This window comes from Thunnus maccoyii, chromosome 16 (genome assembly GCF_910596095.1).
Source record: "Thunnus maccoyii chromosome 16, fThuMac1.1, whole genome shotgun sequence".
In the NCBI taxonomy this organism is placed as follows: Eukaryota; Metazoa; Chordata; class Actinopteri; order Scombriformes; family Scombridae; genus Thunnus; species Thunnus maccoyii.
Genome location: NC_056548.1, coordinates 10,534,299 through 10,547,967, shown reverse-complemented (window position 1 = coordinate 10,547,967; position 13,669 = coordinate 10,534,299). Strand labels below are relative to the sequence as shown.

At 39.4% G+C, this 13,669-nt stretch overlaps 1 protein-coding gene across 1 annotated transcript; it reads left to right on the top strand.

The window, feature by feature from the left end:
- The first annotated feature begins 111 nt into the window (after positions 1 to 111).
- Positions 112 to 13,040, top strand: hltf (helicase-like transcription factor). The gene is made up of 25 exons (XM_042389328.1): positions 112 to 217; positions 2,125 to 2,327; positions 2,423 to 2,589; positions 2,790 to 2,932; positions 3,053 to 3,141; positions 3,417 to 3,488; positions 3,998 to 4,189; positions 4,395 to 4,469; positions 4,805 to 4,859; positions 4,976 to 5,024; positions 5,151 to 5,218; positions 5,354 to 5,401; positions 5,540 to 5,650; positions 5,766 to 5,857; positions 6,546 to 6,689; positions 6,964 to 7,096; positions 7,278 to 7,413; positions 7,991 to 8,170; positions 8,350 to 8,465; positions 9,376 to 9,557; positions 9,681 to 9,803; positions 9,903 to 10,015; positions 10,589 to 10,769; positions 11,861 to 11,941; positions 12,248 to 13,040. The coding sequence occupies exons 2-25, from the start codon at positions 2,130 to 2,132 to the stop codon at positions 12,389 to 12,391; spliced, it is 2,892 nt and encodes a 963-aa protein (XP_042245262.1). The 5' UTR covers positions 112 to 217; positions 2,125 to 2,129; the 3' UTR covers positions 12,392 to 13,040.
- The last annotated feature ends 629 nt before the right edge of the window (positions 13,041 to 13,669 follow it).

The following is a 13,669-nucleotide window of genomic DNA, read 5'->3' as shown; positions in this document are numbered from 1 at the left end:
GAATACATATTTGATAATGATAGAAATACAAATAAATGTTTAAAACAAATTTATTCTACTAATAAAACATAACGATTTATTTTTAAGCTAACAACCGGAAGTTCTATACTGACTGCAGCTAACTTGACATTTCCGGATCGCCAAAGCAACAGAAAGCAGCACCAAAACAAGCTGCGCAAACAATAAATCTGCCTGAAAAGGGGAATTTAAAAAAAAGGTATGAAACTGTTAATTACAGATAAACAACGCACTTTGTGTATAACTTTTTACAGAAATGTGGACGAGACAGCGTCGAACTAGCTAGCGTTAACAACCTAATTACTCAAACCAGCTAACGTTGAGATTAACTAGCTGCACATCCAGGCAAATTATTCAGGTTCAAGACAAAAAACATTTTCATTGCAGGGTACAAAGGAGTGAAGTCTGCACACAGGGCATGAAATTAACACCAGCCACCAGCCAAATACTTGTAAAATATGCAAGTGGCTGGTAGATTTGCTTCACTCACCAGCCAAAAAAACCCAATAACAATCTGTTGAGTGGCTGGTAAAATTTTAACATTCACTAACCATTTGACCGGTGGACAAAAAAGTTAATTTTGCACCGTATCTGCACACTCTTAAGCTCCCAACAAACACTTTTATTCTCTTTTTTGAGGCAATGTTTTGATCTGTAAGCTCCTCCCCAGGCAAATGTAAAGGAGAACTTATGGAGGCAGAAATCACGTCAACTCATTACCACCTGCTGGTCAGCAAGCAGCAGGGAAACAAACACCACAAGATTAGAGCTAGATGAGACTAGATATTATCTTAGTTATTGGATATAGTAATATCGTGATATGGCATAAATGTTGTCTTTTCCTGGTTTTAAAGGCTGCATTACAGTCAAGTGATGTAGTTTTCTGAACTTAACAGACTGTTCTAGCTGTTCAATTATTTGCCTTCACCCACTTAGTCATTATATCCACATTACTGATGATTATTTATCAAAAATCTCATTGTGTAAATATTTTGTCAAAGAACAAATCTTAATCCCTACAATGTTGTTGTAATATCAATATTGAAATATTTGGTCACAAGTTTTGTGATATTTGATTTTGTTCATATCACCAAATCCTACACAAGATGCTGATTGCTGCCTCTTACAAGAAAGCCTTGTTCTCTTTTACTTTATTGAATTACCTGGCATTTGATTACCGTTATGTTATTTTAACGGTTATGTTATGCAATTAAACAACAAGTGTGCCATAGTTAAGACAAACTAGTGTTAGTTAAACAGCTCATCAGTCTGTTGGGAGACATGGGTTTCTCTTTGCTAGCTGGCTTTACTATTTCTCAACATGTAACATTTCCATTGTAGGAATATTTTGATGTTAGTGTCCTGCACTTTAACCAATTTGTCCTCTGTAGATTTTTAAGTAGGTACCTGGAGGGGATGTGCAGGTATCAAACTTTCATGCTACGATTATTTTGGCCAAAAATATCACGGTAAACAGTCTTATCATGATAATCATTAAACTTTTCTGAAACACTACTGTATAGTAAAATTACTTCATACCATGGCTGACCTGGATTTAGCTGAACCAAACAAACTGAAGAATGAACTGTATTTTTCTGCACCCTGCAAATTAACTTGTGTCAAAAACACTAAAAACACCCCAAACAAAAGCAGTCTGGTTGTTTAAAGTTTAAGTCAGTTGACTGGAAATGACTTTAAATCCAGATGAGTGTTTCTTTCTCTTAGATTTTCTGCATGTTCTGATTTATTTTGGGTTTTAATAGTGTAATAAAATAACCCAAAAAGTGGCCCAGTCTGGCTGTGTCTCTGTTTGACTAGTAAAAAGGACAAGAGAGCTGTGCTGTGTTCACAGTGCCCTCAGAAAACAGTGATAATGACAGTAATGGAAATGGTTAGCGGTATTGTAACCATCAGAATGTTTCATCACGGTAATAAAAACAGTATAGCAGCACATCTCTACATTTACTGTAGTTACAACCTGCAGCTCCAGCTCTGTGCACCCAAACGTCAGGAGCTGATGGGTCATTGTGTCAGTTGAAGTTGCTTGTCTACAGTCTGTTCTCTGTCTAAACTTACATCCTTCTTTTTTGTCTGTTTGTGTTCCAGGCATTATGTTTCCCAGCAGGTGGCGGTTCAGTTGGGACAGGTTCACGGAGGTGGACCTCTTCACAGACCGCTATGACGCCAACGCAGAGTCTCTCTCTCAGGCCATCAGAGCTGCGGCGTCTGAGGAGCCGGACGCAGACGGCAGCGTGCTGTTCGGCCAGCTGAAGGGCACTGTGGTCGGCCTCAGATATTACACGGGGGTGGTGAGTCCTCTAGTGTTTCATAAAGGAGACAAAAGAAAGAATTGCCACACATTGACCCAAACTTAAAATCATGTGTGTTTTGCTTTCTTGGACAGGTGAACCAGGGGGAGATGGTCGGTTTAGTGCGAGAGCCGCAGAATCCGTACGACCGCAACGCAGTGAAGGTGACCAACGTTTACGGCAGCCAGGTGGGGCACATCAAGAGGGAGCTGGCAGCAGCTATGGCCCACGTCATGGACAACAAGTTGGCTAAAGTTGAGGGGTGAGTTATTGAACTATCAGTGTCGTCCACCACTGACACGTAGCAGACCAGCATCTATCAGGAATGTCATCCTAGAAATCCTGCACTTTCCCATCCAGTTATTCACTCCATGATTATTCACTCCATGATTATCCATGATTATCTATGAACATCTGTGTGTTTGTGTGTGTATATTGTTACATGCCTCATTGCTTCGTCAGGGTGGTGCACTCGGGGACAAATAACTCATTCAACATGCCGGTGATGCTGTCCTTCTGGGGGAAAGAAGAGAACAAAAATGCTGTGAATGAAGTTATGGCACGTCGTGGATATAAACTCAACACAGGTGGAATTAAACCAGCAGGTACACACACACACACACACTCAACCATCTAATCTTTCTTTCTTTTTTCTGATGTATGTGTCCATGTATCACACATATCATCAAACATGTCTGTGTGTTTCTGCATGTGTTTAATTTCAGGTGTAAATCAGAAATCATACAACAGTTCAGGTGCTCGGGGGCCAATGGCATCTAAAAAAGGTTTAACCATCCCGCTAACTGCAGACGAGGTAAACCACTTCAATGTAGTTAATGCTATAGAATGATCACAAGTGCATTATAAAGAAAACTGCAGAGCAACATCCTTTCCTGTTAATATTCTGGTTTATCATCCACCTCTCTAAGATTATTGTCAGAATTTTTTTAAGTGCCAAGAGAAGTCATTGTTTTTTTTACATCAAAGTGCTGAATACTTGTTATGATAAATTGATGTTGGGCTAACTGGGTGTAACAGACTTGGATTAAACTTGTCACACCTTTGTTTGCATGTATTCTTTTCTCTCAGCTAAAGAATGCATTTGACAATCTGTTTGAAGGCTTGATGGAAAGTAAAGATGGGGAGAAAGAAGCAGCTAAGGTATGTATATCATTATTATTATTATTATTATTATTATTATTATATTAATCTGTGTTTTCAATATTCAAACAACAACTTTGTCATTTCCTAATAATTGCATGATGTTTTTATTTTATTTTATTTTATTTTATTTTATTGTAATATTGGACACATTGTATGTCACTGTGGATAAAAAAACATTAGCTAAATGTATCTTTAATTAGCAATATTTATATCACAAGTTACTTTGCTAAATGTCAACAAAGGTAACAATGCACTCTGGCAAACCCTTGTGGTTGCAGTCTATAACTGTTTTAAAAAGTTTAAAGGGTTGATTTCCCAGAAATAATGTGACATGATATCAGCAAACCATAAATGTCTCGGACCTGAATTTGTTCTTCTTCCTTTCTGCTTTCTCCGGTGGAGAAACCGCTTCTCATCTCTCGAGCTGTCAGCTCCTTGCACCCTCAAACAGTTACTTATCCTGTAAAGACCTGTGTATTTTTTATTCTTTCTGTCGTTCTCTGTAGTCCGTGGGTACTCCCCTCCTGCTCCACCAGAAGCAGGCGCTATCTTGGATGTGCGCCCGAGAAAACAAATGTGCACTTCCACCCTTCTGGGAGAAGAGAGGCGAGCTGTATTATAACAGCCTCACGTGTTTCTCTGCCAAAGAAATACCGGAGAGGGTTCGTGGGGGGATACTGGCAGATGACATGGGGCTTGTGAGTGGCGCATAAACGCACAAAAATGTTTTATTTATGGTTGAAGAAGGTTCAGACATACAGTATTACGTGATGTTTCCTTCCATGAAAAGACCTGCATTTACTGTGATAACAATTATCACACTGCAGCTATTTAAGCAGATATGAATCAACACTAAAAACCCTGTTTGTTTGTTTGTTTGTTTGTTTTGGGGGGTTTTTTCAGGGAAAAACTCTGACAACCATCGCTCTGATCCTCACCAACTTCCACAAAGGAAAGCCCCTGCCTGTGGAGAAATGTGTAAGTGCGGCCCAGGTGTTAGCACAATCCTAATCACAGAGAATTAATAATAATAATAATAATAATATTAATAATAATAATAATAGTAACGGGCAGCATATTTAATCACTACCACAGCAGTCACAATCATATATGGTCTTATTTACCATCCTACATCATTAAACCCTCAAAACATTACAAGTTTAGGATAAAATGGGGAAAAAAGTATGTGTTCTCGTCCTTTTTCTGTACTTCCTCTTTCTTTTATTCTGACTTAAGAGGCTTTAATGATGTATAAGTGTGCCTGTTAAGGAGCGTCGGGGATTATAAATTATTTATCGTCTCCGTATGTGCAGGAGGAGCAGTCTTCACCTAGAAAAGCGAAATCACAGATGGCCTCCAAACCGGAAGGTACCCAAAACTTTCAATAAATTTTCTGTAGCAGATTTAATAATCTCAGATTTTTTTTAACCTGTCTGATATCCAGTCTACATCTGTCTCTCCGTGTGACGGCGTCTTTGTTTCAGGAAGCAGCAGTGCAGGTGATACAGCAGCTGGCTCTCTGCGCACAGACACGTAAGTGTGATTTAATTGATTGTAGCGTGCTGAAATTATGTTCATATGTTGTTTCTGTTCTTTTCTAATGAACAGATTTCTTCAAAGGTTTCCTCTAACATAACGTGATGTTTCTGTGTGGGTCAGTCCACAGGCGGAGGTGATCTGTGTTGATACACCGGATGTCGCGGAGAAAGCAGGCAAGTCAGAGAAAAGTAAGAACAAAAAGTGTCGTCTTTTTCGTAACACCTCGTCACTTTTAAATATGTGGTTATGCGGCTTGTGCTTTTTTGTCTTTTTTATTTATTATGTGGCGAACATACATTTTTACCTGATGTTTCCACTTACAGGTACAGACAAAGGAAAGATGAAAGCCACCAAGCGAAAGCCCAGTAAAGGTGCAGTAAATCTTTGTATTTGCACACTAAAAAAAGATCAGTGAACCAGTGTTTTATTTTAATTTTGTTGGGGTCGCATAACTTAAAGCTTTTGTTTATTTGGCTTGTATAAAGTGTAGTATAATCCTTACTGTGCAGAGGGCCCAGTATTGCTGGAGGATCTGGACTTCGCTGCAGCGCTGGGTGGCTCAACATCAGACACAAGCTCAAAGAAGAAGAAAACTGACAAGAAGGCTGCTCCCTCGCCGAGTGAGTTTTAGCAGCGTATTTCTGCCCAGTGATGTTTGTTTGACATTTTCATTTAATGATAAAAGTCGTAGTATGTAGCGATATCGGAGATGTTTGTGCATCTTTGTTGTTGCAGGTGTGGAATCCTCCTTCACTGAAAGCGCAGATGACTTATCAGCCAGAACGACTCTCATCATCTGCCCGCTCTCTGTGCTCAGCAACTGGCTGGTAGGAATACATACTCACACAAACGCACACAAAGACACATGAAACCATTAGTCCATTGATTAATTATTTGTTTGAAAGAAAACTAATCTACAACTATTTAGTTTCAGCCAAACATTTGCTTGTCGCAGCTTCTCAAATATGAGGATTTTCTGTTTTTCTTTGTCATATATGATAAGAAATTTCAGTTTTTGACTGATGGTTAAATAAAACAAGCAATTCAAATACATCACTTTGGCAAATCATAATGGGCATTTTACACTACTTTTTTGGCATTTATAGACAAAACAATACACCAAGATAATTATCAGTAGATTAGCAATAGTTAGTTGTAACCCTAATGCAGTGACAGTCCTGTTATTAATATTGTAGACAAGATAAAGAGAAAGGATAGCTTGTAACCTACGTGCCATATTGTAAAGCAAGTGAAAGATGAACAGATGGCCAGCATTGTAAAGAAAAAGTCATCTCTATGTTTTTGGGAGTTTTTTGCCATATAAAATAGTAGATTAGGCATTTATTAGTCATTTCATAAAACTTTTAAAAACAGAGATGCCAGATTCAATGCCACCTTTGCATCCCTAAAATCAGCATGTGTAATGTTTTCTTCCTCTGTCCTGTGTGTGTGTGTGTGTGTGTGTGTGTGTGTGTGTGTGTGTGTGTGTGCGTGCGTGTGTGTGCACGCGCTCAGGACCAGTTTGAGCAGCATGTGAGGGCTAACGTGAAGCTAAACGTGTATCTGTATTACGGCTCAGAACGCAACAGAAGCAAGAAGTTCCTGTCCTCCCAGGATGTGGTGATCACCACTTACAACGTCCTCTCTGCTGACTTTGGGGTGAGTGAACACAAGTCACACGTACATCAGGAGCTTTGAGGTGAGCCAACGTGTTCACACAGTCAATACGTTGGTACAGATTATGCATCCATTATTCTGATAAACATCTGATTGTCACAAAGGAATGTCACTCTGAACAAAGACTGTACATTTCAGTTCAGTTGAGATTATACATTTTTATAACAAAGTGTGTGTGTGTGTGTGTGTGTGTGTGTGTGTGTGTGTGTGTGTGTGTGTGTGTGTGTGTGTGTGTGTGTGTGTGTTTCCCCTGCAGAATAAGAGTCCCCTCCATGGGATCAGTTGGCTGAGAGTTGTGCTGGATGAAGGACACATCATAAGAAACCCCAACGCTCAGATGAGTAAGGCTGTGCTTGACCTCAAAGCTCAGCGGCGCTGGATTCTGTCTGGTATACATTTACCTAAAGACACACACACACATAATCCAACATATCAATACACAAACATGGCTACGTGATAATTTGACATTACTGTTTGTTTTGTTCTAATATAATCATAGTTCACTGTCACATGATAAAGCACATACACATACAGTCAATCGCGGGTGTGTTTGTCCTTTCACCAATCCAGGGACCCCGATTCAGAACAGCGTGAAGGACCTGTGGATGCTGCTGGCCTTCCTGCGTCTAAAGCCGTTCGATGTGAGGGAGTGGTGGAACAGAGTGATCCAGAGACCCGTTACACAAGGAGACAGGGAGGGCCTGCAGTGAGTGGCCATACATACATGCATTATATTACACTGCTGCAATGTAGCTGCACAAACTTGATATCATTTGGGCACCTCTACAAGTTTTTGTTCATCTAGAGTTTGGAAAAGTCTATTTAGTCACTTTAGATTAAATTGATTAAAGCTTTCTTCACTGTTTCCACTCATAGTTTTATTTCTAGTGTCTTACATGTCGGCCTTGTCTATAAATTGTCAGAAATAAGCCTCTCAAGCCCTAAGTTAACATATTCAAAAGTGCTGTTTTATTTGAGCAGAAGTCCCAAACTAAAATGTTCAGTTTATTTTCATATATGACAAATAAAAGCATCAAATTTTGGCATTTTTGCTGGAAAAATGACTGAAACAATTTTTCGATAAAATCAGAAATAGTTGCAGATTAACTGTCTGACGATCAGCTAATCAATGAATAGTTCCAGCTCTAGTAACTCCACAGTGTTAGTAACCTAGCTAAATGTTGGAACGAAAGTCTGTTATTTATGCAGACAATTGTTATATTCCAGTATTCATATTCAGACACAAGATATCGGTAAACTCAGGTGAGCGATACTGTGTGCAGGAACCTTCAGACCCTGGTGAAGTGCATCACCCTGCGACGGACCAAGAGCAGTGAGGTGAATGGGCGCCCTCTGGTGTGCCTGCCTGAGAAGACTGTGTGTGTGGAGCAGGTGGAGCTGAGTCAACCGGAGAGGGAGGAGTACGAGCTGGCACGCAACGAAGGAAGAAACACCATCCGCAAGTGTGTTTAAGTTTGTTAAGTTCAAAAATCAAAAGACCAATCAGCAACTTGCAGAGAGTTAGTAGATAAGGACATTTTGACAGGTCATGTGATTGTTGGTAGATACACATTAGGTGTTTTAAAGTGAACTTCTCCATATAACTGTATTTTTTTTTAAATTGTTTTAACTGTGTGTGTAGATACGTGGCTGAAGGGACGGTTTTGAGGAATTATGCTGATGTCTTGGCCGTCCTGATGAGGCTCAGACAGCACTGCTGCCATCCCGATCTGCTGGCAAAGACATGCTCAGATTTAGGTAAAATCTGCAGTTTGATATGATAACAATTTATTCATTTGCTTGATATACTGTGTATTTAGAAAGAAATCATGAATCAGGATCTTTCTGTAAAATACAATCATCTTGTATTTTTGGAGAGAAAGTATGTTCAGCTGGCCCTTTCCCTAAAGATTGTGAACTCAAACTAGACCGCTTTATACCTCTGCAGAAGCAAAGCTAAAAACAGTCTGATCCCTAAATGGACACCTCCACAAACCGTTACACCGTCTTACAAACAAGTATGGTCTCTAATACAGTAAGACAAAGATATCTCTAGCTAACCCCAGAGGTCAGCAAGCAATCCTCAGATAGAAACAGGTTCAAGAGGTCAACTAGCCTAGGAGTAGGATTTCTTCACCAACATGTATCCCCAAAATGACAATGACATTACATCACATTCAGTTGATAACAAACATCGACTCCTTAGTTTGAAAACATTTGTAATATATATACAAAAGATTTATAAAATTATAACCTACTATTCAATTTTCTTTCACAATAGTTTTTGACTTCAACAGTCTTTTCTATTTAGATAGTTCTATCATTATACATATACGGACAGTTACCCCACTAAAATTTAGAAAAATTGAGTATTTAAGTAGGATTTATTCATTTTAACTGTTGGTTTGCATTTTTTTGTAAATCTCTCTATGAATATTAAATTCATTTTATTTTCATTTAGTCATTTGCCTAAAGACGAGTGAAATTTGGTCTAAAAGTATTGAATCAGAATTTTTAAGAAAACCCAACATGTGTAAATATAACAGAGGACATAACCTCTGTGTCCTCAATGGTAGCTGCAGCCCGGCCTCAAAACATGTTCATAAAGATTTCTTTTCCTCTGTGTTCATTTCCCCACGTAAATTTCTCAAATATTTTTTTCTTGCAGGTGTTGCAGCCACTCCCGCAGAGCTGCGGGAGCATCTGATAGAGAAGCTGCGGCTGGTGTTGGCCAGCGGCTCTGACGAGGAATGCTCCGTGTGCCTGGACTCGATCCGTCTGCCCGTCATCACGCACTGCGCCCACGTCTTCTGCCGGCCCTGCATCGCACAGGTCATCAGCAGTGAGCAGGTACATGTGCTGCCCTCTGCAGACAGCAGGGGTTTGTAATTAGCAGCTGATTAGTATTTAGCAGCTAATTATTAACATATTCATCTTTTGTCCTATGATTTGTGCATGTGTGTGCATGCATAGGAGATGGCCCGCTGTCCTCTCTGTCGAGGCGAGATAAAGGCCAGTGAACTGGTGGAGTTTCCACAGGAGGAAATCGAAGAAGAGAACAGCGCAAACTCTGTGAAGTGGAGGACCAGCTCAAAGGTAGAACGCACATATCGAGGCTGCAAAATTAACCGGGTGATTAAACACTGTAGACTACAAAAAAAGCACAACTATGTCTTTAATACTTTGTCTCTGCAGGTGCAGGCGCTGATGGGAAACCTGTTCAGGCTGCGATCGGAAGACAGCAGCGTTAAGTGTTTGGTCGTCTCTCAGTTTACGCGCTTCCTCAACATACTGGCGACTCCACTCAGGTAACACACACACACTCACAGTAGAGGTTTGGCTTTTTTAGAAAGTCTATGCTATTGGTTTGTTTTTTTAGAAATAAGCACTGGCCTTGTGTTGGTTTTCATTAGCATCGTTACTGTAAAAAGCTCTCATAAGTGCCTTCAGCTCTCTTGCTTAATGTTATTAATTCATACATTTATTGGATTTCACAATCACTTTCATCAGAAATCGTGGTGTATAAACAGTTGGATTTGTGACTTTTAGGTGACTTATATGTTTCTATCTTACACGACTTCTATTTATACCCTAGGAAGATTGTAAAAAACATTAGTAGTGCACCAGCAGATATTGTCTTTTAGTTCATACATAAACTGGCAACGATTTCTTTCAGTACTTCCTCTTCAGCTCAATGTATCATCTACACTTGGACTAACATTTCCGCTCCTTTCAGCACTTTCACTTCAACTGATACTTTAACTTCACCCAGCTCCTACACTTTGACACTTCAGTGTCATCCAGTCCTTACACTTAAACTTCTTCCATCACTTGATTTTGACTTGTCTCTCGGTATTGTTGTCCTCCGTCCTCTTCACCAGAGAGCACGGTTTCAGTTTTGTACGTTTGGACGGCACCATGAGCCAGAAGAAGCGGGCCCAGGTCATCCAGGAGTTTCAGAGCTCTGCAGCCGACAGCCCTTCCATCATGCTCCTGTCACTCAAAGCCGGAGGGGTGGGGCTTAACTTGACTGCCGCCTCTCATGTTTTCCTCATGGATCCTGTAAGTACTGAAACCAAACGCATTCAGACATACAACTGCACTTACAACACATTTCATGTCTCACATTGTGCATGTTGAAGTGAGTGTGCATGAATACGGTACTGTATGCTTCTTACGCTGCCCTTTGGGCCACCAGGGCAGCCTGCTCTAAAATGATTTTTATGAATTTTGTTACCACATAAAACCTCAAATAAAAATATCATCAATGCAACTATGAATTATCGCTCCTAACTCCTGGTTTAATTACTGGAAATACTCTGATTTTCTTTACATCAAGGTTTCCAGCAGTGTTTACAGCAGATGTGGACCACCTCTGCAAATATCATAAAAAATTAATAGTTTTATGAAGTAAAATATGAAATGAGAGAAGAGCAAAACATCCTGATGTTTATCTTCATAGACCTTTTTCACAGCAGATATTTTGACTTGTCCTAGCAGGAAAATCACAAGTGGAACTTATAATATCAATGATGGTTCATGTGTCCAAGGAAGCCATAATGGTGAACCATCATGAACTATACCAGGGTCATGACTTTGGAAAACCTAAATGGGATCCAGCCATCATTTATGTTCATAACTGCACCTGTACTTCTCCTGCATTGGCATGTCAAAATGTCTGCTGTGCAAATATCCAGTTGATTTTTGGTCACATGGACCTTTGTCAGAGCATTAAATGATACATCAAAAGGAGGTAAAAGAGTAGGGAAAAAGCATGGGAGTACAAATATATTATCAATATATCTGAAGTGTTTTGGGGGTGTCATAAAATGTTTTCAGGTGAAAATGAACTGTGCATTGCATATTTACTTGTACTTAACAGAGAGTGTGTTTATGTGTGTGTGTGACTTAAGTTAATTTCAAGGACACATGCCAGACTTAAGACCAGTTGATTGGGGACGGCTTGTGCAATTGAGGACAAAAGCCATGTCCCCTGATTTTTTTGGTCAGAGGTTAAGGTTAGGGTAAGGGTTAGGTTTAGGCAAGTAGTGGTGATGGTAAGGGTAAGTATCCAGGAAATGAATGTAAGTCTGTGTAAATATCCCAGAAGTGACTTAAGTAAACCTGTGTGTGTGTGTGTGATTGTGTTTCAGGCATGGAACCCGGCTACTGAGGAGCAGTGTATTGACCGCTGCCACCGTCTGGGTCAGAAGAGAAAAGTCTTTGTCACTAAGGTCAGTGACAAAACTGGGACTCAGTATGTGTTTACTGTATTATTATGGTCTGCACTGAGGGCTTAGAGCACATCTTTTTAGTGGCAAGGCACACTTTCAGTAACATGCTTTGTACTGTGAAGACCTATTGTGTGTGTTGTATTGCCTTCTGATTTATTATTTCAAATTTCAGGCTAACAGCATTTTTAGAGGCTAGATACTACTCAAACTAGACAAACAATTATGAGAAAGGTTACTGGTTGTGGAATATTATGCTTCAACCTACAGTACCAGTCAAGAGTTGTGTGTGTGTGTGTGTTGCTGCAGTTCATAGTGAAGGACTCAGTGGAGGAGAACATGGTGAAGATCCAGAGGCAGAAGCAGGACCTGGTGGAGAAGGCTTTTGGCTCCACAAACACCGACAGGAAAACATCTCGGATTGATGACATCAAAGCCCTGATGGAGCTGTAGATATCTGACAATGGACCAATCTCACGTTTTGTCATGGAAACAACACAAGTGTTGAGTTGTGTTTAAACTGTACTAACAGTGTTGACTGTTCCTTTTTGGGGGGGGGGGGGGGGGGGCAGACCGTTCACATCTGGAGAGTCTCAGTGAACTTTTCCACACTGTCGTCTTTCTATTCATATTTCAGTTTCTTTTATACCTGATCATTAATGTGCAAAATTCTGTTTTATTTCTACTTTTTTGTAAAAGTTTTTTAATTTAATGATTTCTGATTCATTTACAAGATGCACCACTAGTCAAGCTTTCATTTTTGTTCAGTTTGTGATGCTTCGTGGTCTTATTTACAATTTGTTCATGAAAACATCACATCGTTTCTATGCGCGGAGGTGAGCTGATGAGGATTTTGTCAAAAACTGTAACATTTTGGGATAAAGAGCAGAGAGAAAAACACATCTGGTCTAGCAACTTTTTTATTGAGGAAAACTTAATTTTAATAGTTGTGAAGATTCAGATGTTTGGTTGGTTGGATTTGCAGACTACTGATTTTATACATTTGCTTTCAGTGTATTTAACCAAAAATAGAGCAGCTTTCAGAGCACTCATTGCTTTTCTAACTATGTACATTAAAGGGAAAAATATGTTTACTACACAATAGTGTGCATTATTATTCCAGTTAATCAATTTTGATAATTGATTAATCATTTAACACATTTAGTCAAACAAAAATGGCAAATGTTTCCTGGTTCCAGCTTCTCAGGTGTGAAGATTTGCTACTTTTTGTCTTCATTTGTCTGTAATATAAGTTTTGGACTTTTGGTTCGTAGAAAAAACAGAAATTTAAAGAAGTCACTTTGGGCTCTCAGGACTCGCAAAGGTCATTTTTCACTATTTTGACATTTAAAAGAAAACAAAATGAATTGGTAGTTGCAGATGATTAAAATTTATAGCATTTGATAAACATGAAATTCATGACAAGAGGGTGGATAAAAGTTGTTTTTCACCTTTCTTTATTAGCAACATGGATGTACAGTTAACAGCTGGGCAACAGGACAGATCTGCATTAATTTAACAGCACTACGTTGTTCCACTTTCACACTCATGCATATTTGGGTTTAGCAAACTGACAAGATTAGAAACTCATATCATTGCTCTCAATCTTGCCAGTTTCATGGAGTGAGGAAAGTTTTATTATTATAAGAAGCTACATTTATTTTAAGGGCACACAGCTGGAGTGAATTAAAGGAGGTATTGGCAACAGGAGAGGACGGACTCAAAAAAAAA

Bases quoted from the DNA above. Each gene is read 5' to 3' on its own strand.
- hltf (XM_042389328.1), top strand. From the start codon at position 2,130: ATGTTTCCCAGCAGGTGGCGGTTCAGTTGGGACAGGTTCACGGAGGTG. The intron at 2,933-3,052 runs GTACACACACAC...GTTTAATTTCAG, and splicing joins AGGTGGAATTAAACCAGCAG to GTGTAAATCAGAAATCATAC. The intron at 10,016-10,588 runs GTAACACACACA...CCTCTTCACCAG, and splicing joins ATACTGGCGACTCCACTCAG to AGAGCACGGTTTCAGTTTTG.